Genomic DNA, 27,242 nt, shown 5'->3' with positions numbered 1-27,242 from the left:
AACTTCCAGCAACCTGCCTTTAACCACTTCCAGCTTGTGATTGAAGCACTGTCTTGACACAGAAGGGGAGGGTGGCAGATGTATTTACATAAAAATAGGAAAAAGAATTTCCCTCAAGTGGCCAGGTTCCTGCCTCCTGCAGTAAGAATTGCTCATGGAGTTGTCTCAGCCCTTTCTGGGGACCTTATTCCTGCAGTTCCCTCTGTGAACAGCATCCTTCTGTGGGCTGGAAGCAGGGATGGAGCCACATGTTGGGTTTGGAGGAGGGAGGACACGGAGGGACCTTGCAAGGGATGGTGACCTCAGCCAGGCAGCAGTCCAAGATGACAAAACAGTAACGGAAACTGTAACCCCAGCCTTAGGGGAAGAAAGGAGCAGGTAATCTCCACTGAGAGCTGGAAGTCTGGAAATGGGAAAGACTAATAGAGAAGTTTTAGATATTCTTTTATTTTGACAGGAGTCAGTGCTATTTGAAAAGGAAGGTGGGAAGGAGCATTATGTTTCCAAAAGTAGATGGTACCAAAGAATCTGTTGGGTTTTGTTATTTTTAGCAACTCAAGTAAAGGTGGCTAATGACCTATGGTATGCTCAAGCCAGGAGCAATGCACAAAAAGGAGCCCCAGAAACAACAAATTTTATGACAAGATATTGCATGCAAGTAAAAATGGAGTTAAGGACTGGTCTAGATTTCAAAGGTAATTTGGGGAAGGTGAATTTACATACAAAACCCCACTAGAACTGCAATTTGAGACAAATCCTTTGGCTTACTGAAAGATCTGTAATTGACTCTTATCAATATGTTTAATAGGCAAAGGAAGGGTCTCTGCCTGAAGTTTTGAATGATAAACAGGACTTTGACTTCTGAATGCCATTCTACTTCAGGTCTATTTCTAAATTTATGTCCTCATTTTCCACAATGTCAAAGTCCACCATGGGCAGCACCCCACAAATAACATAAGTACACCTGGCCAGTGTGGAAAAACTGAAGGAACTGTGTTGGATTTTGCCCTTAGGATGGCTCTGCAAATTTTACGAAATGTGATGAACAGAAGAATGCTTTGTTACAGTCCAAGGAAGCCCTGAAATAAAAGATGAATGGATTATTAACTGCAGATGTATGGACTGCTCAGTTATCCAATGTTGAATGCTGATGCACAGTTAATGCTGACAGTATTTCAGGGAGAAAATCAGTAGATGGTAACGAGTAAGCAGAAACAGAGCTGTCCAAGTGACTTTTCCCCCACAAGAGGACAGACAACAAACAAAAGAGGTAACTAAAACCTGCAGTACTCTTGGGGGAAATATTCCTGTTGGGGCTTATATCTGTTATATCTTTTCGTCTGTGAGCTGCTCTCCCTTCAGAAGAGGCTTCAGGTGGCTCCAGTGGAATGGTGGTCCAGAGACCTTTGCTCCCACGTGCTCTGTGGGTGTCAGAGGCTGAGGCTGAGGCTGAGGCTGCCATATCAGCCTCATTTCTTCCACGTCTGTGAGCTCCTCTCTACAGCACAGGGCAGTTCTTCTCCATCAGTTCTCTCCAAGCATAACCGAGTAGTTCCACTGGGATTTTTTTGTGCTCCTTGTCTGTAATGTGGAATGAAGCCACTCCAAGAGATGTGTATTAGAACTAGCAAGGACTGGCAGAGTGGCATTAGGCATTCTGACTTGTGTCCAGTGTGCTGGGAAGAAATGCTGAGTTTTGCTGTTTCAGTTGTGCTAAAACTTTGCAAGAGGCATGAGTCAAATATAAAACATAACAGGGAAGAACAATTTCTTTTGAGAGCTCTTGAAACAAAGCAGTGGTCTCTTTATTGAGAAATGTTTTGTTTAATGTGCCTCTCTGAAGCCTCTGTTCCTGTCATTGCAGTTAGTTGCACACCATTCAGATATCAACAAGGAAAGACATAAAGTAGAACTCTGAGGCTGCACAGTTGTATTAAATATTCATCTTTTGTCTCAAAGGATAAGGATTTATTTAGCTGTAGCAGATGTAATGGTTTTTGCTTCATGAAAAACTACAATGTCAGAGGAATCTCTGCTCCAAATCATGAAACCTTAGAAACCACTACTATGAAACAACCTTATGCCCAACACTTAAAACACAGATAGCTATGCAGTAAATAAAATTAATTTCATTTTCTGTGATTTATGGGGGTTTTTAAGTTCTTTTTCTAAAATCTTTCATACCTAAGGTTTTTAGAGTATCTTCAGAAATGTCACCTTCTTCAGAGTGACAACCTTGTCTTCACTTTGCTTCAAATTAGAGAATTTTAAAGAACTGATTCAGTTCAGAAAGTACTACAATAATATGGATGGTTTTGAAAGTTCTATCATACAGAACATATTGTATTTTTCATAAGAGGAAGGATATGTCTTGGTCCATTACAAGCTCTGCTTGCTACAGTGCCCTAATTTCCAGTTTGCTCACTCAACAAAAGCTTCATTATTCTTTTATTGTAAAGGGGTTTAGAGGAAAATGTACTAGAAATTGCTATGGTAGATTTTAAAGCGCCCGATTCCATATTGCATATAAATATAGAACATATTCTACCTTTTGACTCAAAAAAATCAGCTGAGGCAAATTAAAACAGAACATAAGAATTTTGACCTGAAATGAAAGCTAGATCAGGCCCTTCAGACAGAAAACTTTAAATTTTTATGTCTTACGTGACTAAAAAAAAATAAGCCTAAAGAAATATTTTTTCCAATTTTTGCCTTTTTTAAAAAGAGACTTAGGTAGTTTCTAATATTAACCTTCCTCCTTACCCTGCTGCAAAGCTTGGTTGCTTCAACCATCTTTTCTAGTTTTATTTCATAGCTTGTTTCTCCTCCCCAAAGCACATGATGGAACTGCACAATTGACAGGATTGAATCTAGCCTAAATACTCCTGACATAGAGAAATAAAAGCACAGAGAGGTCTAGCTCTGCTAAACTTTCTAGCTGGGCTAGGAAGCAAGCACTATTCTCCTTCCACACCCTTTTCCAGCAACAACATTCATTCTTTGCCTTGATGACTGAAGGCAGCTCCTGGATCAGGGTTGGGGCTGGACAAACCAGAAATCGATTTTTCGGTGGTGGGCTAGTCAGAGCTCAAAGCTCTTCACCATTTTCACCATTCATCTCGTTTCTGACTTTTCATGTTGGTTTCCCAACAGATGATCCTTGCTGTGTCTGCCTTTCTCTCTCCACTAATTTCTTGTATGTCATTCAATTTTAATCAAATGACAGGTCACACTTTCAAAGACAATCTCAAAGGCAGAAGATTAAGCCAAGTGCCTGGAAAAAATCAAACAACCAAGTAAAGGAGAGAGCTTTTATGGAGAGACTCACAGCTGAGTATCTGGGACAGGGCAAATTGTGGAGAAGGTGGAGTTGTAGATGGCTGAACAGGCCAGATCTGCCATGCCCATAGTACTTTTTAATCCACTTAATGCTGTGCTTAAACGTACAGTCAACAGGCTTCCCCAAGCTCCTCTGGCACAGTTCTTTTAAATTAAAACATTACCTTGTCCTCTTATCATTATAGTCATAAGTTTTCTAAAATTCAGTAAAATCCCCCTACCTAAGTATATGTCACTGCCTAGAGGATATATTTCTCTTTCTACAAAGCCCTGTATTTATTATTTGTTCTTTACATTATGATGCCTCCGAACTTCTCTCATGGAATCTGAAACAAGGACATCAGGCTGTACTGCCAGTGAGCAGAGCTTTTATGGGAGGAGGGATGCTAGACCAGACATTCACATCAAGCTCCACTTGACAGCAGTGTTTCAAGAGGTCTCATCTGCTGATCTTCAAAATCTTTTTTTTTATTTTTTTTTTTTTAAGTTAAGTCAATTCACTTTAACTCATTGCATACTCTGATGGAAGAGCTGCTTTAATGCCTTGCTGTGCAGTAACACAGGTAGTGAACTGCAGTCTGTGCTAATGCTCAGCATAAGAGCAGAGAGCCTGTATATGTATGGATATGACTATAGAAGTGAAACTTTCATACCAAATTTACATGTTTCCAGAGATTTCAAAGCTTTTATGTTTTCACAGCATGTTCTCAGTCCCTTGCAGTTTTAGCAAGGGTACTGCTAAATATATTTGCTAAATACCATTTTACATTGGTATAATAGAAAGATAATGAAAAATCATGAACTTCATTTTATAGAAGAATAGTTTTAAGTTCCAGCCTTTAAACTTTATAAAAACAAAGTGTTAAAGTGTTCTTTTATGTAACTCTTTTGTAATTCACTTATAAGCGGTATTCAGAAGATTTTCCATGTTTGGATGTACTTTGCTCTTTTCTGGTCTTCAAATAATTCATAATTCTTTTTCTCTTCTTAAGCTTTGAAAAAATGCAGTAGCACCACAGCCTTCCCCAGACACATATTGCTTCAAGAACACCATAGAAAAAAAAGGGGGAAAAATTAAATTCTAGAATATCACTTACTATTGTTGTCTGTCCTCCAAATTAAAATATCCTTTCTGAGAAGAAAAAATAATGGATCCTTTTTATTAAAATTTTTATTTAGCATTTGTAGAAATTATGGAAATAATAACTCACATCCTTGGTAGGGTAAGAAAAAAAGAGAAAAAGAAAGGAAATACAAGCTCCTATATTGTTTTTTAATATTAAGTTTTCCATACAGCAATAACTGTCAGATTCTGCAGGAAGGCATAATTTTTCATTACTGTTGGTGAATATGAAAATACATGCACAGCTTGCTATAAAAAATTTGTTTACTAGGTTGGTTGGCATTTTGTATTTTCAAACTGACACATTAAATAATGACCATGGGAAGAGAAAAGAGAGGAGAAGAAATAATTGGTTTTGTTTTCTTTCCCTTAACCTCCATACATCCCCTCCAACACACAACTGCTAAGTAGTTTTCCACAGTACTAATTTCAGAACATCTTAAGCTCTCTGCCTTAGTGTGTTACTTTGGAAATTTCTGTGAACTGAGATACCACTTAGCCTGTTAGGTATTTTGTGTATAATTTAGACTTTATGTCTTTTTACTTCACACTTGCACCATACCTCTGTGTTTAGGGGAGATTGTGCTCCAAATCTTCACTGGTGAGTGGCCCTGAAGAAAACCATTCTTCCAGGCAAGCTAACAAACAAGAAACAAGAGAGTAGTGAAGATTCAGGCAGCTGAGGCAGATGCTCAAGTGGTGAGGTGCACAAAGGAGGCTGCAGCTTTCTGCACAAGAATCCTTCCAGCAAGAAAAGGGATAAAATGAGGACAAGAGAAAGGAAACTTGCTTTCTTTCACTGAAAAGACAGTAAGTTCTCAAATGCTCTTATTTAGGCAATGGGATTCAATCTGGAAGTCTGAGTTTGTTTTTTCCTCCACAGATCTGTTTTCATTTTCTGTGCTGCCTAGTGAGTTGTAGTGAGTCTTGCTGCAGCAGCATCAGACAGGCATCTGCCTGCTATATTGCTCTGCAGGTTACCAGTTTCACAGCAGAGCAGGTAGACACCTTAGCCAGGTAAAGAGCATGACCTCAGAAGAGGGATGGAGGCCATGGAAAAGGAACTGAGCTAGGACAATTGTACAAATCAGGAGAGACAGATGGTCCCATGAAAGCCTGTCACTCTGAGTGACAGGCTTGAGTGCATATTGTACCATATTGTACTATTGTACTATTGCATATTGTATATTATAGTACCATATTGCACATTGTACTATTGCCTGAGTGCATCCTGTACCACTGCCCTGGGTTGTTGCAGGTGAGTACAAATCAAAGCTTGAAGAGCAGTGTCGTAATTTTTAAAAAACCTGCGGTGGTTTTTTTCTGCTGTTAGAGAACCTTGGATGCAAACAGCTTCAGGGCCTAGGCTGATGGTTTCCACCACAGAGAAGTGTTGGGCTTGGGGCATGGCTTGTTTGTTCCATGAGATCTAGGCAGAATTTTTATATATTTGAACACATAAATGTTGTTGCTGAAATGTTTACTTTGTTAACATATAAATATAGTTTAAGACACACAGTAGCTGAAAGCTGTGTGCCTGTTCTCCTATATATTAAAAAAGCCTCCCATTATAAGTTTGGTTTTTCAAGCCATATCGTTTGTGTTGTCTCAGACATCCACTCTAATTTCTTGCTCCAAAATGGTTCTAACCCAATATTTAGTCTGGTAAATTCATGGGTTTTGTCTTTCATCCTTATTTTTTCATTGTCTTCCCATTTTCCTACTCTAGTCAGCTGCTCTTTTTATTTCATTCCAGTTTTTCCTGGTAACTTGCAGAATGGCAGAAAGATATAAAAGAGCCCCTGATAACTTCTCCTGACTGTCCTGTGCTGGTGGCTGGTCTCAGTCTCCCAGTTCTCTCTGCACTGGTGAAGTCCCAGCCATGTCTCAAAAAAACAGCTGTAAGGAAGGGAAAACACCAATTAGAGTATGTGACAAAGCCTTGAGGACCTATGTGTCCACAGTGCTCACTCCAGCACAAATATACACCCATAAACCATTCTGCTACTAAAGAAAAGAGGCACGTTGTTTTTCTAAGTGGGAAACCCTCACATGTGACAGAACATGAAGGATGTGATGCTTAGTATCAGCAGATGGAGAAATGAGTGTTGCTATATGCAACATGCAGGTAAACAAAACAGCATTAAACACAGAACAAGCAAGTACAGTGAAAGATTCAGACAATAGAAATACAGGATTTCAGACCAAAAAACCCTTCTCCAAGTGTGGTGACAGTATCTGGTTTTAATACCATGTGCCAGCGTGGTGGAATAGAGCACATTCCTTGCACAGAGTAGAACTGGTCTTCTCTCACTTCCTCAGACCAGCACTGTCTATAAAAGCACAAGTACCAGGAGCTTGCCATGAGTTTAACAGAAGTAGCACAGCTTGTGGGAGAGAAGTGGAGATTCATTACAGGTGGGTATGCACCAGCCTGGCCACTCTCTGCCAAGGGCAAATGTTTCTTTAGTTCTATGGGCATGAAGGTCATAGAAGCTGTAATATGAGCAGATCATAGCACCTTGACAAGCACTGCCCCTGCCTTTCATGCTGGAAGTAGCTTATCTGAGTGAAGTGCTTGCATTCACCTTCTCCCACTTTTCCAAGCCATCAGAAAGACTTCAAGGCTGTTGCTACTTCATGCCACCTTCTTCTCCTCTCCCTCTGTTATACCATATTACCCAAATATCGTCTCTACACCCTACTACTCTCTTAATTTTGTTTATACTTATTACTGTATTTTATTTTTTTCGTTTTGAGGGTGGCTGAGGCAAGGAGGGCTGGAACACACAGAGATCAAGTCAGAAGATATCTCAGAAGTCAGTCAGTGTGACTAAAATCAGCATGACTACCAAATATCAAGTTATTTCAAAAAACCTACAGTCAGGAAGCCTTTTTTGAAGCTCCTTCTGTTCAAATTTGAGACTTTCATTTTGAAAAGGAAATCGAAAAAATTAACAGCTTTGGAAGCAGAGGATGCAAGTCTTCATCTTACAGTGAAAATGTGGATTCTGCCATTTCAGAGACTAGAACCATGTCCAATGTGCTTTCAGAAAAGCTCTTCTCACATTAAAACAATTTTCCTAATTCTTTCCTTTGTCTTTCACCCCTTAGTAGCACATGCACCATAAACAAAATTTATGTGCACTTTTTTGATTAAGAGCTGCCATTTCTGCAGACGAAAATTTTCCAGAATGGTCTTATCTGCAGAAAAAGTAGTGCACCAAAAATAAAGCTTGTTTAAGACTTGGATCACACCTGCAAATCTGTTTACCTATGTTGGCTACAAATTCTTGTGCTATGCCTATGACTTTTTTCTTAAATTTCTGCAGAAATTTGTGCAGAATCTTTGCAGTTCGCATAACCCCCAAATGACAGCTGGTTTTTTATACAGAGAAAAGGCTTTGAGCACAAGAAAACTTATTTAGAAATTACAATGCTAATGCATAAAATAAAGCTCTCTGGGTTCTCAAGTGTCTTCTTAGTGTCCTCTTTATGAGGAGTGTCACAGACTTTAACAAAACACTTCTTTTCAGCAATATGTCAAGGTCTGTATTTCCTCATTGTAAGGAAATTATCTTCTCAGCTTTCTAAAGTGTACTGGCTTTATGTGTGTAAGTCAGTGGAAGCCACATTAGCTGTAATGAATAGGAATATAGATGTCATGTAAATAGGATTCTTAGATGTTTTTCAAACACAAATACGAATAAAAACAATGCGCTTAAAAATAAATAAAAGGTTTCCTGATGAGTTTTATATTTTGCATTTTATAAAATGTTCCCAAAGACTGTAAAGTGCTTTTAATCATAATTTTAGTGCAGCTTCTTAAAAACCACATGCAGCCATCCTAAACTTTTCAGTAATGCATTACTGTCAGGTTTAATGTTTTGTTGCTGAACAGTAATGTCTGATTCAGAAGCACAAATGCATATTTACTTGATGAAGTGAAGATTTAAGCAAGGCTTCTTCAGGATACCAAGTTCCCATAACATAATAAAAAAGAAATCTCAGACATCCTTTATGAGTACAGAAGGTGTCTGGGAAAGTCATAAAAAGAATATTACTGTAAAAAAAGATAGGGATTTCATAGTGTTCAACCAAATTACACCATTTCAATTTAAATGAATATTTGTATAGAAGTGTTCTACCCTTAAATAAAACATTTAATGTATGAACACTTTTTGCCAGTTTTCCACTAGATTTTATTTTCTTTTTATCCTATCCTATAATGGATAGAATGTCCACTTTATGACCTTCTCAGGGCTTGCTGCAAAAGACTTTAGAAAGAGTCCTACATCTCCAGGTCAGAAAACCTGACAGAAAAAAGATGTCTGTATGGCAGTAGTAGATCATGTGTCTTGAAGTTTCTTTGTTGACCTTCAGTAACTAATAGAAGAGGAAGATATTTTGCTGTAGACACTCAAGTCCTGAGTTCTCCAAAAGCAAAAGTCAGTAGGCGCAATAACCTGTTCTCTGAGCCAACAGGTCTTCAAAACCTATGATGTCAAAAGTTCAAGATAACTCAATTGCATTTCTCCTGGTAGATTTCTTCTTCTCCATCCATTACTTTGTATGAATTTATTTGTGAAGTACTGAATGACTTTCAGGATTTATTAAAGAAACTATGTCGAGGTTTCTCCTGTGCAGAGTAGCATGAATGCCATTGCTGTATGATGGCTGTTAAGTGGTCAGCAGCACCCAAAAGGGTGCCTGTGGTACTGCTGTCTTGATTTTGCTGCTCACTCAGCATTGCAAGGGGAGTATGGAAATCTTTTTGTAGCTCAGAGACATCTGGTAAAATCTTGTGGTCTGTCTTCATTTAGCTTGTGGTACCTTTAAAACACTCCTCCAGATGAATGAAGACAGCACAAATAAAAAATCAATGTTGTGTTAGGGCTGTCTTTGCATTGCAAGTACAGCACACGCATCAGTGATATTATTTAACTGGCAGCTGTAGCCAGACTTTGTTGCATGGTTCTGTTACTCTAAGATGTCTGTTCTTAAAAAGCCCTATGGATTTCAAATAGATAGCATATCACACTGCATTTAAAACAAATAGCATATCACAGATCATTAGATAGGCCACATTGTAGCATTCTTTGAGGGTTTTTGCTTAGTGTTTCAAGTTAAAAAATGGTCTATACATTGAAAATTGACTGACTACTGAAAAAAATCTGACTATTTGAGAAATAAAAAAGCATCAGTATTTCAGGGTTAACTTTGTCACTCCTGCTACTATTTTAGGAAACTAAAACCGAAGCAACCAGTAAAAATCTTGTAAAGGCCATCCAATTATCCCCAAACAACTCATTAAAAAGATTCAAGAAAGTGTTAATGTAACTCTAATAAACATTGAGATTTTCCAAATATATGGAATATAGTCTAAAATGGTAGTTTGAAGTCTTGAATCCACAGGATACAAAGCCTTCCTCAGTATACATTTTGGTTCTTACAGTGAAGCCTGGATGGGATCTTAAATGAATATTTTCTACCTTAGGTTTTAAAGGCTTTCAAAACCCCTAAACTTTAAAACAATCCTTGTTAGGAATCAAGTGAATGCCAGTAAGGACAGTGAAAATAAGTATGGTTAAGGGACTGATAGAGTCACATCTGGGTTTGAAATAAACTGGTATAAGGTATGAATTTATATAAACTACACAGTTGAGGTTTTGGCCCTTTATTTTCAAAGTCAAAAGAAGAAAAGCAGTGCAGGAGAACTGATGTGATAGATCACAAAAAAAGATATTTTAAGGGCTAAGTTTCTTGCCTGCAGAGTAAATCACCCTCTATATCCTTAAGTCATTGACTGCACCTTTCTTTTGCAAGGTGATCTTTCTTACCTATTGCAAAGTTTGAAAAAGGACAGATTGCTCTAGCTGATTCTACACCAACTCTGTCCCGAAATCTTAGCCATTATGTGTCCTACCAGCAACAAAAGACAAAATGCCACTTATTTGCTGTATAAAATGGTACCTGTTTATCCTCATCCTTATACGATCTCTCCCTTTCAAAATAGCTGTTAGATAACAGTTCCAGAAGATAGGATAGAAACTCTTCTCAGCCCCCTGTGGAGTTACAAGATTTTTCTCAGATTTCATAGCGCAGGAGCTTCTCCAGGGAATGCCTTCACAATGCTAAGAGGGGGACAGAAAATATTGCAGGGGGGTCATGTGCAAAGGAAGCCTCCAAAACAAGCAAAGAGGGCCAGATTGGACAGCACCAAAAGTTCAGAAAATTGGAGTACTCCAATGACAGCCTTTTGAGGAAAGGGGGGAAAAAAAAGGAAAAACAAATCTTTTCAGCAGAAGAGAGACATCAATTTAATTGATTGAAATGGTGCAGCCTGTGTTTTTTGCCGTGTCCAATACCTTGGGAATCTCTGGGGAAAACACTTTAAAACCTATCTAAAAGTTAGCACAAATCCTATAGGAGGTAGAGAGTCAGGGAAGTGCAACAATTGAGAAATTGCCTTCTTTTCATTTTCTAGAGTTACTCTGTGGAATTTGAAGAGACTGTAGTCTGTATTCAATAGGGCTTCCCAGGTATAAATGTAATAAACCAAATAGTTCTTCCATCAGTTATTTCTTTTGAGCAGTCTTCCCAAGATAGTTCTCTGCACACAAGGGGTTTTCTGTAATAATTACTCCTTGGAACCCAGTGGAATAAGTGGTAATTACACTATCTAAACACAGAAATAGATCCTTATGCCATTGGTTCCAGAGCTAATAGGAGACCTTACTCCAAATTGTTAAAGGTTTTTTTTAATATTCATAATCTTCCAGCACTGAAAGATTGAAGGCTTGCACAGACTTCCTTACTCTGCACCTTATAATAGCTACCTGTCTCATAACTGGTATAATAAACAGTTGCTGTACCCTTGGGTTCCTTTCCTCAGCTACAGAGTAGGGCCAGCAGATGTCATGCAAAATGAAGTCCTCCATGATTATGGGATTGCTCAAAGGGCCATATTACTAACCCACCCCCAAGAGAATGAGTCAGTCCAGCCAGCTCGAATACTATTCCTATTTCCTAGCAGTACAAACAGAAATCATAACGCAGTTAGTAAACTATGCCACCAAATGGAGGCAAAGAGCCAGATGCAAAACCAGCAGAAGAAATTGATACCTGTGATGTGATAGTCTGAGACATCATATGTAGTGTACCAAGGAGAAAAACCCTTCCATTGGACAAAAGGCCCACCTTCACCATCTGGTACTTCTGCCAAGCTAGAGGGTCTCAGGAAGAGTGAAAGTGGTGAAAAAGCTAAAAGGCAAACTGAGTTCTTGGAAACAGTGTGTATTATTTTTACTATTATTTCAGAAGGTCTACTCAGAATCAGTTCACAACATTCTAGTCCTTCATAATTATGTACTTTCACACTTCGAAAAATTTGTTCATTTCATCAGAGTGACTTGCTGAATCAAAGATTCTAAATTTCTTTTTATGCCTTGGACCAAGGCACCAAAAATAAACCCTCTGTCTGCTCAGTCTCTAAATATAGCCAAGAATTAAGATATTCCTGCTTCTGCATCCTAAATAATCTAATGGAATCAATTACTGTTTTGCGTAGATGATATCTGGTATTTGCAAATAAAACATGAAACATGAAATCCAACCAAAATAAGCATGAAACTAAAGTCTCCAGCCATCCAACTACATCCTCGGTAAATGTAATAGTTTTGCTTCATAGGGTGGGTTTTTCATATTATAAATTTCAGCTTAAAGCTTGCTGAGAGAAAGTAACACAAACAGAAGAACAGGGCTGAAGACTTTGACTTCAGCCACTGGTTGAGCCAGTGAACACTTCATGTATTCACTGAGAGCACTGTCCCATTGCTTGGAGTTTCAGCCTCATGCTTTTATTGAGCAGAGCACCAGTCATGCCAAGCAAAATCACTTTCTTTGTACCATGAGATTCAGCAAGGTTCAGAGTGAACACCAATGTCAGCTATGGAGAGAATCTGAAATGGATTAAGTACAACTTTTTCCCACTGTGGCAGTAACATCTTTCCCCATTATATTTGGCAGCTAAGGATAGTCCCACTATATAATACCCATGTTTACAACCCATTTCAAAACGTATCCAATTGTAGCACTTCGTTGGCATTGCAATTAATGGTTTATTCTGCTAGAGCCAGAATTTCCTTGGATGTACATACAAGATTTGGGGGTGTTGCTCGCTCTTTCTTCCTTCCTTCCTTAAGAAAAGAATTCTTTACTGTGAGAGCAGTGAGGCACTGGAAAAAGTGGCCAAGAGAAGGTGTGGGTGCCCCATCCATCCCTGTCAGTGTTCAAGGCCATATTGGATGGGGCATTGAGCAACCTGGCCTAGTGGAAGGTGTCCCTGCCCATGGCAGAGAGATTGGAACCAGATGATCTTTCAGATCCCTTCCAAGCCATTCTATGATTCTGACTCTATGATTCTTTCTTTCTTTCTTTTATCTGTTTGTTTTTATTTTTCAAATACAGCCTAAATAGATACATATAACTTGGCCTGCAATCAAGGACTGCTCTCTTCCTTCACCAAATAATGCATGGCCAGAAAGAGGATGGATTATGTGCCTCCCCATAGTCCAGAGCTGTTATAACATAGCAAAGCAAGGAGTTCTGCTGCTCTAAAGACTGGCTGGACTGGTTCTGAGCAACCTTGGAGGAAGCCATTTTTCCTGAAATGCTCTACAATGGAGATCCATATTTCCTCATAATTCTGTGTCCTGCCAAACTTGCAAACCTCTGAAACAGTTGGCTGTGGTAGTTCATACCAAAAGATGAATGCTGGAGACTTTTCAATGGTTGAGGTTGCTGGTCAGGATCAAAGGTGTGAACCATTCCTGTGAAACCCCACTTCTGACTGTCCCTCTCTGCCATATTCTGTGTGTTGGGATCTGCAGTTGTAGATTTTACCTTTCTGCAGCTGCATAATTCCTACCCATTTCATCATCACTTGCTGACAGTGTGAGCAGGAATGGAAGAAAGTGGTCCCCACATTCTTTCTGCCTGCCTGATGTTCAGTTTTCTCCCCTGTTCTGTCCAAGTGCTCACATCTTCCCGAGGTAAATGAGAAAGTCACTTGAAGCAAATTAAACCTATTTTTTTTCTTTTCCCTCTAGATTAAATTTCAATCATGCCTATTCTTTTATCAAATTCACCAGGTCCCTGTACAAATGCTGCTTCCAACACAGAGAAGGGGGACAGCTCAGGTGAGGGAATGAGTGACTGTGAGCTGTGCAGAAGAAAAGGGAGAGGGCTATTTATTTTAGTGGTAGCAGCATCTTGTGGTGTGGTAAAGTTTTTGTGAAACTACAGCAAATAACCAATGGTCATCATCATGTCTGAATGGATTACCTTCATCCTGTCCCCTTTATTTATAGTGCCACATATTCTAGCCATAGTACATTATATATATATATATATATATATATATATATATATATATATATATATATATATATATATATATATAGCTAAAATGGTGAAAAAAATGCTTGACTTCAGGTAGACAGGTGGAATTAATGGGATTACAGCCCAACAAATTCCTAAATATGGATAACTTACTGGTTTCTGAAACTAATAAATTTTGTTTGGTTTTTTTTGTTGTTGTTGTTGTTGTTGTAGAAATATTTCTAGAATCACTATCTTACTTAAAAGAAACAAACATTCCATTTGAAAATATCTGGGTTTAGTTCCTTTAACCACAGTCATTGCACTTGCTGAAAAAATACCAAATCACAGCATGACACAGCTATCTATGAAATAATTTAAATGCATCATGCACAGTCAGCAGAAGTTCTGGTTTGTAATTTGGAGAAAAAGACTTCATACTGTCACTTACTCTCTGAGCTGCATCTGAGCTATGTACTATGCTTCAACAATTTCCCTTCCTTCCTATCTATTGAAAAAATATGAGCAGTTATCCAGTTACACAGGAGCATCCCTTTCTAACCCCAGAGGTTTGCATTTGACGTCAAAAAAAAAAAAAAAAAAAGGTGTGGGTTTTGTTTGCATGTCATTTTAATTTTCAAGAGCAGCTATAAACTGTAAGTCATATAAATGGAATTAGCAGGTGCAATTACCAGTCATAGTTACATGGTTCTTCATTGTTTGATTTGACCAAATACTACAGAAATTACTTGATTCTACTCAGTGACAGTATACATGGAAAAGGTAGCTATGCAAGAAGCCAAAATAACCACCAACCTTGAGTTTCTTGAGTTTTAGAGCATGGGTTTGAGTTCTGAAGCTTAGTATCCTTGCTGTGTGTGGTTGTGTGTAAGCTGTCTAGAAAGACACCATTGCAGAATAAAAGCCTCGGGAGTTTTAGCAACCATATAAATAATAACTTTCACAGCTGCTGCTTGAGTGCATGTAGAAGAAGTGGCATGTCTCTTTTTTGTCTGTGCATGGTGTACCCAGGTGGCAAATCAATCAGATTTTGCCTTTCCCCAGCTCTCCTGGTTGTAGCAGGATGCCTGGGAGTGTGGAGCACAGTGCATGCTGCTCACACCAGGCCATCTCTACCCACTTCTGTTTTAAACCAAGCTCCTCTCCAGAGTAACTTTTGCAAAGCCAAAAGTACTAAATTTTACTCTAATTTACATGTTTGTACTAGCCATTACTCTGGGAAACTTAAATTTGTTGTAGAAAGATGTGAGCCATTAGAAGGATCCTGACATCGAAACCTTCCTAAATAATGTAACTTATCAGTAAATGTTAAACTTCTTTATAAGACTAGATAATGCATGATATACTACTTCCAGCTGCGTGTTTTAAGTCACTTGGATGAAAAAAATCTGGGCCTAATAAAATCTAGGAAAAATTGGCAATGAACAAAGAAGATCTGTGACTTTGAGAAAAGAAGATCTTTGAGAAAATAGTCTCAAAGGTGGAAAAGTATTTTATAAATGCATATTTATTATTCATTTTATTTACCAAGAATAACTATTAAGTAGCAAGCCTCTCAGTTATGACATATAAAAAATCTTGGCCCTTACCAGACTGCTGCCCTCGATATAATATCACATCAATTTCATTGGTCCAGCATAGACTAAAGAAGTCAAAAAGTAAAAAAAAATCAGTTTCCAACTCATGTTGAAGGTGAATAACCATTCTGCTGTATTTTTAGCTGTATATTTAGCACAATGGAACAGCTGTGATAGTCCTATGGTAAGGAACAAGGCACTCTCTCCCAAGTGCTACAAAAGCTGTATGGCTTGCTGTTAAAAACACTGATAATAAACAGCTCTTTGAGTCCAGCCAAAGCAGTAAAAATGGGCATGGTTCAGCGGCACAGGAGCGTGTATCCCTGAGATGTGTTCTTCTGGAAACTGCTTTCAGCACAGTGAAACTATTCCTTGGCTGGCTCAGTTGATGGTCACATGCTTTTGTTGCCATGTGCTGTGAGAAGCAGTTGCATCCTGCATTGCTGTAGAAATGTGAATGTAATTTATGATGGTCTGTAGTAATTCTGTACATCTCTTATGTCTGTGTTCTTATAGCCACTTGGGCACTGAAGTAGCTGAAATGAGAAAGAGGCAGCAGTCACAAAATGAAGGAACATCAGCTGTGTCTCAAGCACCTGGAAACCAAAGGCCCAACAACACATGTTGCTTTTGTTGGTGCTGTTGCTGCAGCTGTTCATGGTATGTCCTGTAGTATATTTGCTTCCATATCCACCACAGGTAAACAATGAGAATGGAAAGCACTGGGAACATGTTAACTTCTGGGAGAGGAGACACAATTTAACTTTTCACTTAAAAATTTGATTTAAATATTCCCTGATTTGGTCAGACATCAAGTGATGGGGAAGAGGAATAGTAAATTCAAGCTACATTTATCCTACTTAAAACATAACTAAATGAGAAAATTTCAGTTGTAAAACTTGTATTTGTGAGGGAAAGACTCAATAATGAATATTTTATAGCGTGCATTTTTTTTCTGCTTGTACTTTTGATAGTGCAGTTCTCTGCATTCAGGAGAATAAAACGGAGATGGTCATAAATGTGCATATGTGGTGTCCTGTTATATTATTAATATAACAGGTAATATAAATAATAATATAAATTCTGTAAATCTGAAAACATGAGTCTTAAATTCCACTTTTAAATGTAGTGTCATGATTTTAGTAGCTGCTTGTCTCTTCCTCAACAAAGCGTTCACTAGTAAAATCAAAGATTTGAAGTCAGTTTCAAAAATAGCTTTAAATTTTCAATGTTCTGAGATGCATCAGATCTTTATTTCTTATTTTTATGAACACAATATTGAAATATAAGGTAGATGACATGCAGTACTGTTCAGAGTTTGTGCATCATATTAACCAGACAGTTCAGTTTTTTTGGAGTCACCATTCCTCTGTATATCTGTGTTATTTTCACTTCAATCACCCATCTGGCCCCAGTCTAAAACCTGAGGCTGTTTCCTTCAGTATATTTAAAAATACATCCCAGTATATATGCACTAGGGCACTAGGGACAGGTGTTTTTCCAAGATACTGCCATATCCTGGAGGCAGTGGCAGGGTGGACCTGCCTTGGCTGTTATTTCCAGTATCATCCTGAAGGCAGAGTGTATTTGGAGCAAGGATGAGCCAGAGCTCATGTTTTACCAAGAAACTTTGCAATATGTTCAATCCATATTGAGAAATAGGTGGAAGTGTATTAAACAGGAAGTAAAGAGAGGGTGTTTTGTCACTTTTCTTTCTGCTCTGGGACAAGGGCACAATATCAGCTATGCTGTTACAGGCCAGAGATTCATTTACCTCAGTATCCTATTTCAGGAAGTGAAATATCAGATTATCAGATACCACAAGATAAGGATAAAACAAGTAGATATGAATCTCCTCAAATTACCCACAGTAAAATACCTCACGACTACTGTCAATCTGCAGCTTAGGGATTTCCTGGCCCAGAGTTCCTTTTTGTGTGGTTTATAGACCTTGGTGGAATTTTCTTACCTTAATTTGGCAAACCATTTTCTGAAGCAACTTTCTAAACTCATCTTAAGTTTTGGCATCCAAGGTTTCCTCTAGCAATAAATTCTACAAGGGGCCTGTGTACTCCCTTTTATTTGTGTTAACCTACTAGAAGTTAATTTCATTTGATGCTTCCTTGTTCTTACGTAAAGAACAGTGACTAATCATTCCCAGGATGGTCAAGATTTTACAGAGCTCTCTCATATCTCCCTTCACCTGTTTTGTCTTCCACAGTCTTCTCTATTTTAATCTCTGTGATACAGAAAGTGACCCAGACCAGGATTTATCCTTACCTGTCCTATTTAATCACCTACCTTGTGTCTCTCTATGTACCTTTCTTATTCTACTATTTCCTGTCTGAGATGTGTGACTAGATCTGTTTTGTTGAGACATGGGTGCACCATGTTTTGTGTTTGCTCTTGAGTTTTGTTACTAATTCCTAGCACTCTGCGTATTTTTAAACAGTCCCAGAGATGTTGTTTTCATGGAATTATCCATCATGAATACAACATCTCTTTCCTGAATGAAAATAAAACCCATCATTGTGTGTGTACAGCTAGGGTTGGCTTTTACCTTGCATGCTAGAATATCAATAATATTCATATAATATCTATAATATTCTTATAATATCAATAGTATTCATATACTACCAATAGTATTCAATAAATATCCATCTAATTTCTAAAACTTAATGACAACTTATTTCATTTTTTAAGCATACTGCAACTCAAGAAATCTTAAATTTGACAATGATATTCTAGTTTGAAGCTCTCGTGACCCTTGGACTGCCTCCAGTCCTCAGAAGGCAACTCCATTATATATGTAAACAGCTTATGTACATTAAACTTAAATTAGAGTAATTATTGATTTAAAACATAGGATGTACCTTCAGCTGCTCTATTAATTGTTTTTACTGTCTTTACGGGTTTTTCAGGGCTTGAGGTTGGGATTTTTCTTTGCAAAGTAGATTAGACAGAGCATGGAGAAATCCTGTTAGCTAGTTTCCAAGATTAAGTCAAATAAGTGATCAAAGGAACAGTTTCATCACTCATGTTTGCTAAAATCAAAGAGACAGAAAAGGTGATGCAATAAGTATTTTCCAGCTTTAACTTCTAAGATTCTGTAGTAGAAACTCCATTAGAGGAAAGATGAGACAAAACTTTGAAAAATGCAGTATGAAATGTTTCAGAACCTCAGTTAAAATTAAGTAACTGATTGGGATGCCAAATTCAATAATAACTTTTTAAAAGTAACTAACTTTATTATTCTCTCATATATATGGAATTCTAGCAAATTAATTCTCTAGAGTAGTTCTCTGTAATAGAAAAGCCTAATCAACAGTTGTAACAGGTTCTCTGGACTTAATGTAATTACATGCTTTCCCTAGTTCCACAGGTCTTTGTATTTGAGTAACATTAATTTCTCAAGAGATATCTGTCTGGAAATGTTGCTGGATTCATTAATGGGGAAGGCAATGTTCCATCAAGATTAGAATTTTCTTCAGTTTTTCCACCTGTGTGTGACTGATGATAGCTCTTACATCACTAACCACTTACTGCCTCAACTTCTTCACCATTCACAGAAGTGGGAGGAGTATGTGCAGATTTTATTAAAAAAATGTTCCCTTCTTACTCTTCAAAGAGTTAGTTCAGTAGTTCCTATATCCAAATAAATCATTAGAATTCTGAAAATATCTTTTGTGATTCATATGGTACTTGCTTTTTTTTCTGTTCTACCCCATGTTAAAATCAGAATAGGCATTAAGTCTTCTGTTTGCACAACAGCATAGGCAAATATTCACACCTTTGTTTGGGAAAATAGTATCTTGCCTAATAGACTCTTGTCAAAAGCAAAAAATTAAAGAAATTATTTGGTACATCTTATTAAAACCCTTTTTAAAATTATTTTTCTCTAATATATCTTTCTTAAAGATAACAACTATTTGAAGGACTTCTCTACTGTTATGGGATAATCCTTGTAGGTAGCTCAGCCCAGGCAGATGCTTACTCACTCCTCACCAACAGGATGAAGAAGAGAACCAGAAAAGTGAAAGCAACAAAAATCTTTCATTGAGATAAAGAGTTTAATTGATAAAGCAAAGCTGTGTGCACAAGTAAAGCAAAACCAAAAATTCATTCACAGCTTCCCATCTGTTTAGCCATGTCCTGGAAAGCCATGGTCCATCGCGTGTTACAGTGACTTGGGGAAACAGATGCTACAACTCTCAATCTCCATCCTTCCTTTTTCTTCGACAGCTTTTATTGCTGATCCCAATGTCATATGGTTGGGAATATCCCTTTGTTTGGTTGTGATCAGCTATGCCAGCTGTGTCTCCTCACAGCCTCTTATGCACCCCCAGCCAGCCCACTGACAAGGTAGTGTGAGAAGCAGAGAAATCCTTGATGCTGTTCAGTGTCTGCTCAGCAGCAGCTATAACATTAATGTGTTATCAACACTGTTTTGGACAAAAATCCAAAACATAGCACACAAGGATCCCTATGAAGAAAATTAACTCCATCCTAGCCAGACTCAGTACATCTATTGGCACTGATAATCGTCAGGACAGTACATTGCTCAGTTTACAGGGACAAAGCAAGACTTAGTACCAAGGTTTGCTCAGATTAAAAAAGAATGGAGATTACCAGGACTATTAAGATGGTTATTTTATTTTAATAGGTATGCTCATGACGTTTCCCAACTAGTGTAAGCTCTGAATTTGTTTCTGAGTACAAGTAGTGAAGGGAACACTCGTCCTCCTCAGTGGAAAAAAATAAAGTGCTTCTGAAGCTCTCAACAGGAAATGCTTGTCCCCTTACAGCAGAAGCAGATGATACATCCCTGTGAAGACCTTCTATAGACATTCCTCTCTTCACTGACCAGACATAGACCTTAGGCACTCATTTCAGGAAGACTAATTAAAGTAACTAACAGACAAGCACCAGTCATGTACCTATGGTCCTGGACTGAATCACCCCATGTATTACGCTTCTGCAAAGTTCCATTTCAATAGAGGACAGAAGAATGTGCTTCTTTATGAGGCATCATTTCAATGACTTGGGCAGCCTGAGACTTGAAAAATTTGCAGTAAGTCTTCTAACATGACATTCCATAATTTCCTCAATTACACTATCTCCAGAGAGTTGCCCATTTAGTACTTAGAGCTGTGATTTTATAGTTTCGAGCTCCGTTTGACAAGGTTAGAGGAGTAAGCCTGCTATTCCACCTCCCCAACCTTATTTAGCAATCCATTACTCCAGCTTCCTGAGCAGACATGAAACTAGTTGTTTTCTTGCAAACATTTGTAAATTATATTCTTCAAAAAAATTCTTCAGGCACTAGTACAGGGAGGTTGGCTTTTCTGCCAGTTTTACTTTGCTTTCTCCTTTGTCTCCTATCCAGACCAGGAGTCATATCTTTTTATTCCCTCTTTTATAAGGTGCTCAGTGAATTTGAAAACTGTGGGACACTGATGCCAAATAATCTGTCTCCTTTTACTGTACACAGAAGGCTCAGAAGGGGTCTGACATCTACCCTGCAAGAGACCTTATCAGTATGGCAGTCTGGGGGACATGAAAAGGCTTCCTGGGGATAAGTGAAGATGATCACTTAGCTTTACCTGTAGCTTGATTGAAGTGAGTGAGCTGAAGGGTCTTTACCCAAAAATGTAACCATTAAAACTGCTGAAGACTTGTGGAAGAGAGTTTCCCACACACAAGAGATCCCAGGGAAGATAGGGTATTTGCCAGCTTGGCAGTAAACAAGAGTTGCTCTTGGCAAGAAGCCTCTTGCCTCATTCTTATAACTTGTCTATGACTGCTGTGAGCTACTCTGAAATTTCTTCCTGATGATGTTGCTACACAAATATTTTTCTTTATTGAAGGGAACATTTTCCTTGCAAGAGCTTCACAGTTTACTTGGGCTTACCAAAATATTTCTGTCACTTGTGCAATGAATATGAAATGGCAGAAGCAGTTCTAAGAACAATTTTAAATTGCATTAATACTTACTCTCTATGGGGTTCGGTGCTATCCTCCTAATTAGCAGTGTGTTCTAAATGAAAAAAACCAAAACAACAAAAAACTCACTCTTTTTTCTTTTTGCACTTCCCACCTCTATAGTACTTTGAGAAGAATAACAGTTTCCTGGCATATTCAATCTTAGTTTGTTATCAAAAAATCGTGTCAAGGCTTTGCATGAGTCTATACAAGATTATTTCTGGGGGCTACAGTCATGGCTGCTTTATTTCATTTAACTGTGGTAGGAAGTTTGAAGGACAGAGAAGCAAAGAAAGGATGGAAATAAAAAAAAATAATAATGCAATACTTTATAGCCACATGTTCATAAGTATGTGGAAAACAAAACCCATATCCTATTTCCCATGCCTGTCTGCAGCAGAACTTCTAGACTAAGAGCAGACTAGAGGTGGACTGGTACAAAAAAGTCACCCAGGCTCCAGGATTTTGTTAAAGCTTCTGGCAAGAAAAGAAAATCTTCATCTTTGAAACAAAAGCACTGATTTTGAAAAATGTATTTTGGCTTTTAATTTTGTTTTTAATTCTTCTTTTCCTCCCTGAACACATAGGACAACACATCTGAAACTCAATTCTCTGTGTTCTACCTTTTCAAAGCATCACATCTGTAAAAAAGTGAATATGGAAAAGTGCATCAGGATTTTTTTTACTCTAGTGCAGAATATAGAAGTGCAAGCTACTGTAGTCTATTTTACTGAAATAGAAGGTGATATTTTTAAAAATATTTAATGGCAAAAGATGTTCCAATCTGAGCCTTTTTATACTTTAAAATATCACAGAACACCGTTACATCTTTACCACTTGCTATTGCAGAGGTCAAAGATGAAAACATTCCATCTCTTTCCCAGATAATAATTTATTCTGAAGGAAAGATGTCTTAGGAACTTGTGCTTTGTGCAACTATGGGACAGTATCATCTGATAATCAGAGTGCAATGGGCAGTACTGGTGCTTTCTCAGGAAAGTAGCACCAGGTCTTTGATGGGTAGTATTTAAAGCTGGATAAAATCCATTATCAGTCTTGTCACAGAAGCTATTGAACATGATATTCATGAAAATCAGTCTTAAATCACCTTGTCTTTAAATCCACATATCTTCACTGCTGAACCCATGAGAGAAAACTGGCAGACATTCCTGTTATTGATGGAATGCACCATGGGGTGAGTGTGGGCTGAGGATTTAAATATCTAGTGCTCAGAAATGGACCTCTCAAAGTTCCCTGAGATACTTAAAAGAATTAAATTCTCAGCATTTTTTAAAATTATCAGAATACACACTGAAACTAAATAGCTTGTCGAATTGGTTTTTTCATACTTCTGTAAGTTAACAGTGCTTATTAAATACTGCCCAAGAAAAGCATTTCTTTTCCCTTTAAAGCAAAAGAAAAGGATGATCTCTAAACTGAAAAAAAAATCAGAGCAGGGGAGCATGTCTTCCTAATAAGTATGAAATTTAATAAGCTCTTTTTCCTTTACAATTAAGACAAGGGAAGTGATTTTGCTGGAAATTTATGGAAATTTAGGTCCTCAGGGCAGGCTGGAGACAGGTGGCTCTGTGGATGCTTGCTTACACAACTCTCCTAGGGCAACACAGCCTGACTTGACAACCTCTGGGATTGCACTCTTCTGTGACACTGGTCCAGATTGTCAGTGTTAGCCTAATAATTCCTGGAAGCCTGCTCTCCCCTTGAGCCAAACCACAAATTTACCTCATATGGGATTCAATACACAGCTTATCTCAAAGCTACAGTGCTGGCAAGTAAAGGCAGGTTTGACCACTTCTTGCACCTCCCTGTGAAGCAGATGTGAAATGCTGCCTTTTCAAAAGAGGGGGGCACATTTCTTTGCCACAAGGTGTAAAGGTAGGTAGGCTCACAGATATGCTAACTGCTCCTAAGTACTAGTCTATCATTTTTTCCTGCATCTGCTTCTAGAGAGTAAGATGTGAATGCAGGAAAACAAGATGTTACTGGCGAACCAAAAGGACTTTGGAAATACAGAAAATAAAAAAATAATTTAAAAACAACTAAAGGAAGCTTAAAGTTAACATATTCAATGTCCTGAAAACCTGCCTTGGTCACTATGGAGCCCTCTTCAGAATCAATCAAATATATCTCACCTCCCCTCATAAAAAAGCAGATAAGAAATCCCTTAATCCAAGCTAATGCACCACCTTTGGTCTTCTTCCTTTCTTCTTCTCAGCATCTTGCCACATACCTCCAAGTTCCTGTTGGAACACAAGTTTTTGCACAGCCTTGGAGCAGGGGCAAGGACAGTGAGCCACCAGCTCCCACAGCAGAAAGGCGTTTCCACAGGAAAATTGCCAAGAAGTATATTTGATGCAGGCCATTGCTTTCTGGGACATGTAAAGTAAATTAAAATCATGTCCTTCTCTGGGAGAAAGCTGTAAGCTACACACTGTATTTATTTTGGCAAGCGGTGCAAAGGGGTAATCACTAAGATGCTGCCAGTCTACCATAAAATCATGGTGGAAGCACAAAGATACACAAGACGCTACACAGACGTTCAGCATATATAAATAATTCTGAATTAGTTTCCAACCAAGAACCCTGGTTTGACAAAAATTTTAACACTGTAAACTAAGTCCGTGCAAACTGATAAATGTTTCTATTTTCAAAGCTATGAGGAAAACTTGTTTCTCCCCATAATAATATAATAAAAATAGAAGGCTGATGCAAAGAGTGGAGCAACAGCTTCTTCTGCAGCTGGTCTGTTAACTTTCATCACAAGCCAGTGGTAGAATCCTCATTAACATCAAAATCAGCCCTGGGCTTTCTGTGCCAAGCTTTCCTAGTATCAGGAGTTTACTCTTAATAATTTAAACTTTGAAAGTTCATTTCATTTTGAGGAACAGATGGAGGCTCATGTGTTTACTGATATTTTTCCCCATCTGTGATAACACAAGCAGGTTAGAGAATGAGTAGACTGTAAACATAATAGACTAGCAAATTTTAAATAAATGTTTCTGAAGATTCACAAATAAAATGCAGATTCCTTTGTGTGTAGTACTACTAAGATACAAACCCCTGATCAGTCTAACTGCAGAAAATAGTCCTATTTCAAGCAAACATTTCTGTAAAGAAAATTACAGTGAAAAAAAATCAGAACTGCAGTTCTACTAAATTGAATAATAAATACAGGCTGAAAGGGGATTTGGGATTACACAAGGCTCATTCTAATTCAGTGGTGCAAAAGATACCAACAGTAGCTCCTTAGAAGGAGAGAGCAGACTAAATCTAGTTAACTTCAGAACATGATCTTGATTCTGTCCTGGCACAGCACACAAGAGTGTATTCAGGGACAACTGCTCTTGAGGAGACTGGAGGGAGAGAAAGCAGTGGCAGAATCACTTCCACTGGTGAAAAGCAGCTTGATGCCTCCTCTAAGGCTGTTTAAGAGATGGATTGCTTCAGAGCATCAGTGTCTTGGCTCTCCCTCACCCCTCATACCCATTTCCCACCTGCCTGTGCCAAAATGCTGTTCAGCTTGGTGTCTGTGGAACACTGGCTGGAGGAAGATTCGTAATGTCATGACAGATTTTCTGTCACCGGAGCACAGCTTGACTGTTGCTGTGGAGAAAATAAAAAAGCATAAGGAGTGCTGAGAATGCCTGAGTCCAGCTTATGCTGTGAATTACAGATATTAGGAGTTTGGAGCCTTTGAAATCTCCCCTGACAGGGTTTGGGCTGCTTTTGGTTTTCTTATGACAAATTTGCAATAAGATATTTACTCAAAAATGCATTAACTCAGAAGTCCATGGAAAACCAGATAAACAGAGAAGTACATGAAAGGTCACAATGGGTCTGAGATCAAAATATCACCTGAAATAAGGCACATTGATAGATGGTGACATTTTAAAGGTGCTAAAGTCCCCTTGCAGACCCTCTGAACTTTATTCATTGTGAAATAATAAAAAATTTAATATTCAGCATGCAAAAACAATAACAAAACAACCTTATCCAAGTTAAACACACTGACAATGTCTGTGCCACTAAGTAAATGAAGCAGGGCCAGGGTCTAATGGGCTACAGTCAGCCTGTACAGTAAATTGTTACCAAGTGTTAACTTCCTGACAGGGATTTGGCCAATGCCAAAGTGCAGTCTTAGCCAATGGCCTGTGGCAGGTTCAGAAACCCTGTTTTGGGCATGGGCTTTAGTAGACTGGGGCTATGTGGTGCCAGTCAACTTCAGGACTCTCCCAGAACATTTTATCTGCAAGAATGAAGGCAGCCTGTAGTTCCAAACCAAAAGGGAAAAAAAATTAGGCTGCTAAAATCTGTCAGCAGCAGAATTTCTATCTTGCATACATTTATTTTTTAACTGTGCATAATTCCAAATCGGTTTAAAATGCCAGTTAAAACAGGAATAAATGTCTAGCACTTAAAGGGAAAAAATGAGAATATTTCATGGAAATGAGTCTGGACCCCTGTTAGGAAGCACTTATTAGATGGAGATCCTCTCACTAGAAAAGTGGGTCAGACAGTCATTATGCGAATCAGAAAGGCAAAGGAGATCTGAGTCTTGTCTAGTCACCCTTAATAATTCCATATTCACATGTATTTGTCTAGATGGCAGCTCTGGTTCTTCTGAAATACCTGGTTGAAGGCCTGATACTGGCAGATGCTGAGCACCCATTGTGAAGGAATGGGTAATTTCAGTTCTTATTGACATCCATGCTGAAAGTGCTTCCCAGCTGAGGGCCTTGTCTTACAAAATTTGGAAACCAGCACCAACAAAACAAATGTCTGTAATATAAACAGACTGCCATGGAGGGTCTCAATCCTTTTTGTTGTCTGAAAGAATGTAAAGTGAATCCCCCATCTTACTTGACTGTGATGTGGATAAACGTCAAGTAGTTTAGTCCAGGCTAATTTCACAAAATATGGTGTTGCTCCTACTTTAATACCTGCAAACCAAAAATAATAAAGAAAAAGTCGCTACAGAAACTGAGACTAGGCTCATTTGTCAGAATTAGTTGAGACCTCTAGGTTTGCTTGCTGGTGATTTGGGGGGGCTTTTATTCATCTAGCTACCCTTTGAAGGGATACGATTTCAATTTCTTTGAACAGTACAGAACTGTCACTTTTAATTGTCTCAAATTTATGAAGGAATTGCTTGCAAAATAACTGTAGCCAGGAATAAGGATGCTGCAGATTGTCTAGTAATTAAATGTATCCATCATACAAGATGGAATATGAATGGTGATATTATTCTGAAGGAAGGAATGAAGCTGACAGCCAGACTAGCAATCTGTTGGGTGACCTGACAGAGAAATACATCCTTGAGTTAAATATTGCCTAAAGCAGAAACCATCCCTAAACTAATGGAAGACAGCTAGAGTAACTCCACTAGAAATCACTGGTAAGCAAACTTGGGCAAACTTTAAATCACTAGTCCTTTCCTCTCTTGCACAGTTATAAATTTTGCTCTGTGTTAGTCTAAGTTTGAGGGAGATACTGTCCTTTATTTCAGAAGTTCAAGTGCAGTGCACATTGGTAGTTTCCATCTGCCTTTGAGCTCCTGCTGAGCTGCAATATCTGCAGGTAGGAAGATTAAATAAGTCACACAAGAGCAGAGGAAGAAAATAACACTTTCGGCAAGGCTGTCCATTAAAAGGGCCAGTCTTCTTTCGCATAACATTTAACCTGCTTTGACCTTGAGAACAGTTCTCTCCTTCACTCTGAAGTCATCCTGAAATGTAAATATAATTGATTTTTAAGTAACCCCCCAGAATATCCCTCAATTGGAGTCTCTTTTAAAATAT

The 27,242-nt window shown here is 38.3% G+C and overlaps 1 protein-coding gene across 7 annotated transcripts in view; it reads left to right on the top strand.

Moving 5' to 3' along the window:
* RGS17 (regulator of G protein signaling 17) overlaps window positions 1-27,242 on the top strand; it is a 71,500-nt gene that overhangs the window by 25,543 nt on the left and 18,715 nt on the right. For 4 of the 7 annotated variants that reach the window (XM_038132359.1, XM_038132357.1, XM_038132354.1 and 1 more), the window contains exon 2: window positions 15,958-16,101. In XM_038132359.1, the coding sequence (XP_037988287.1) occupies window positions 15,983-16,101 (119 nt within the window). In that variant the 5' untranslated portion in view covers window positions 15,958-15,982. Of the gene's footprint in view, window positions 1-5,036; window positions 13,281-13,655; window positions 13,663-15,957; window positions 16,102-27,242 lie in introns of those variants that run through there. The other 3 variants (XM_038132353.1, XM_038132352.1, XM_038132358.1) reach the window with 2 other exon arrangements.

This window comes from Motacilla alba, chromosome 3, assembly GCF_015832195.1.
Source record: "Motacilla alba alba isolate MOTALB_02 chromosome 3, Motacilla_alba_V1.0_pri, whole genome shotgun sequence".
Lineage (NCBI taxonomy): Eukaryota > Metazoa > Chordata > Aves > Passeriformes > Motacillidae > Motacilla > Motacilla alba.
Note: the sequence above shows the minus strand (reverse complement) of the source record. Positions and strands in the feature narration are given on the sequence as shown.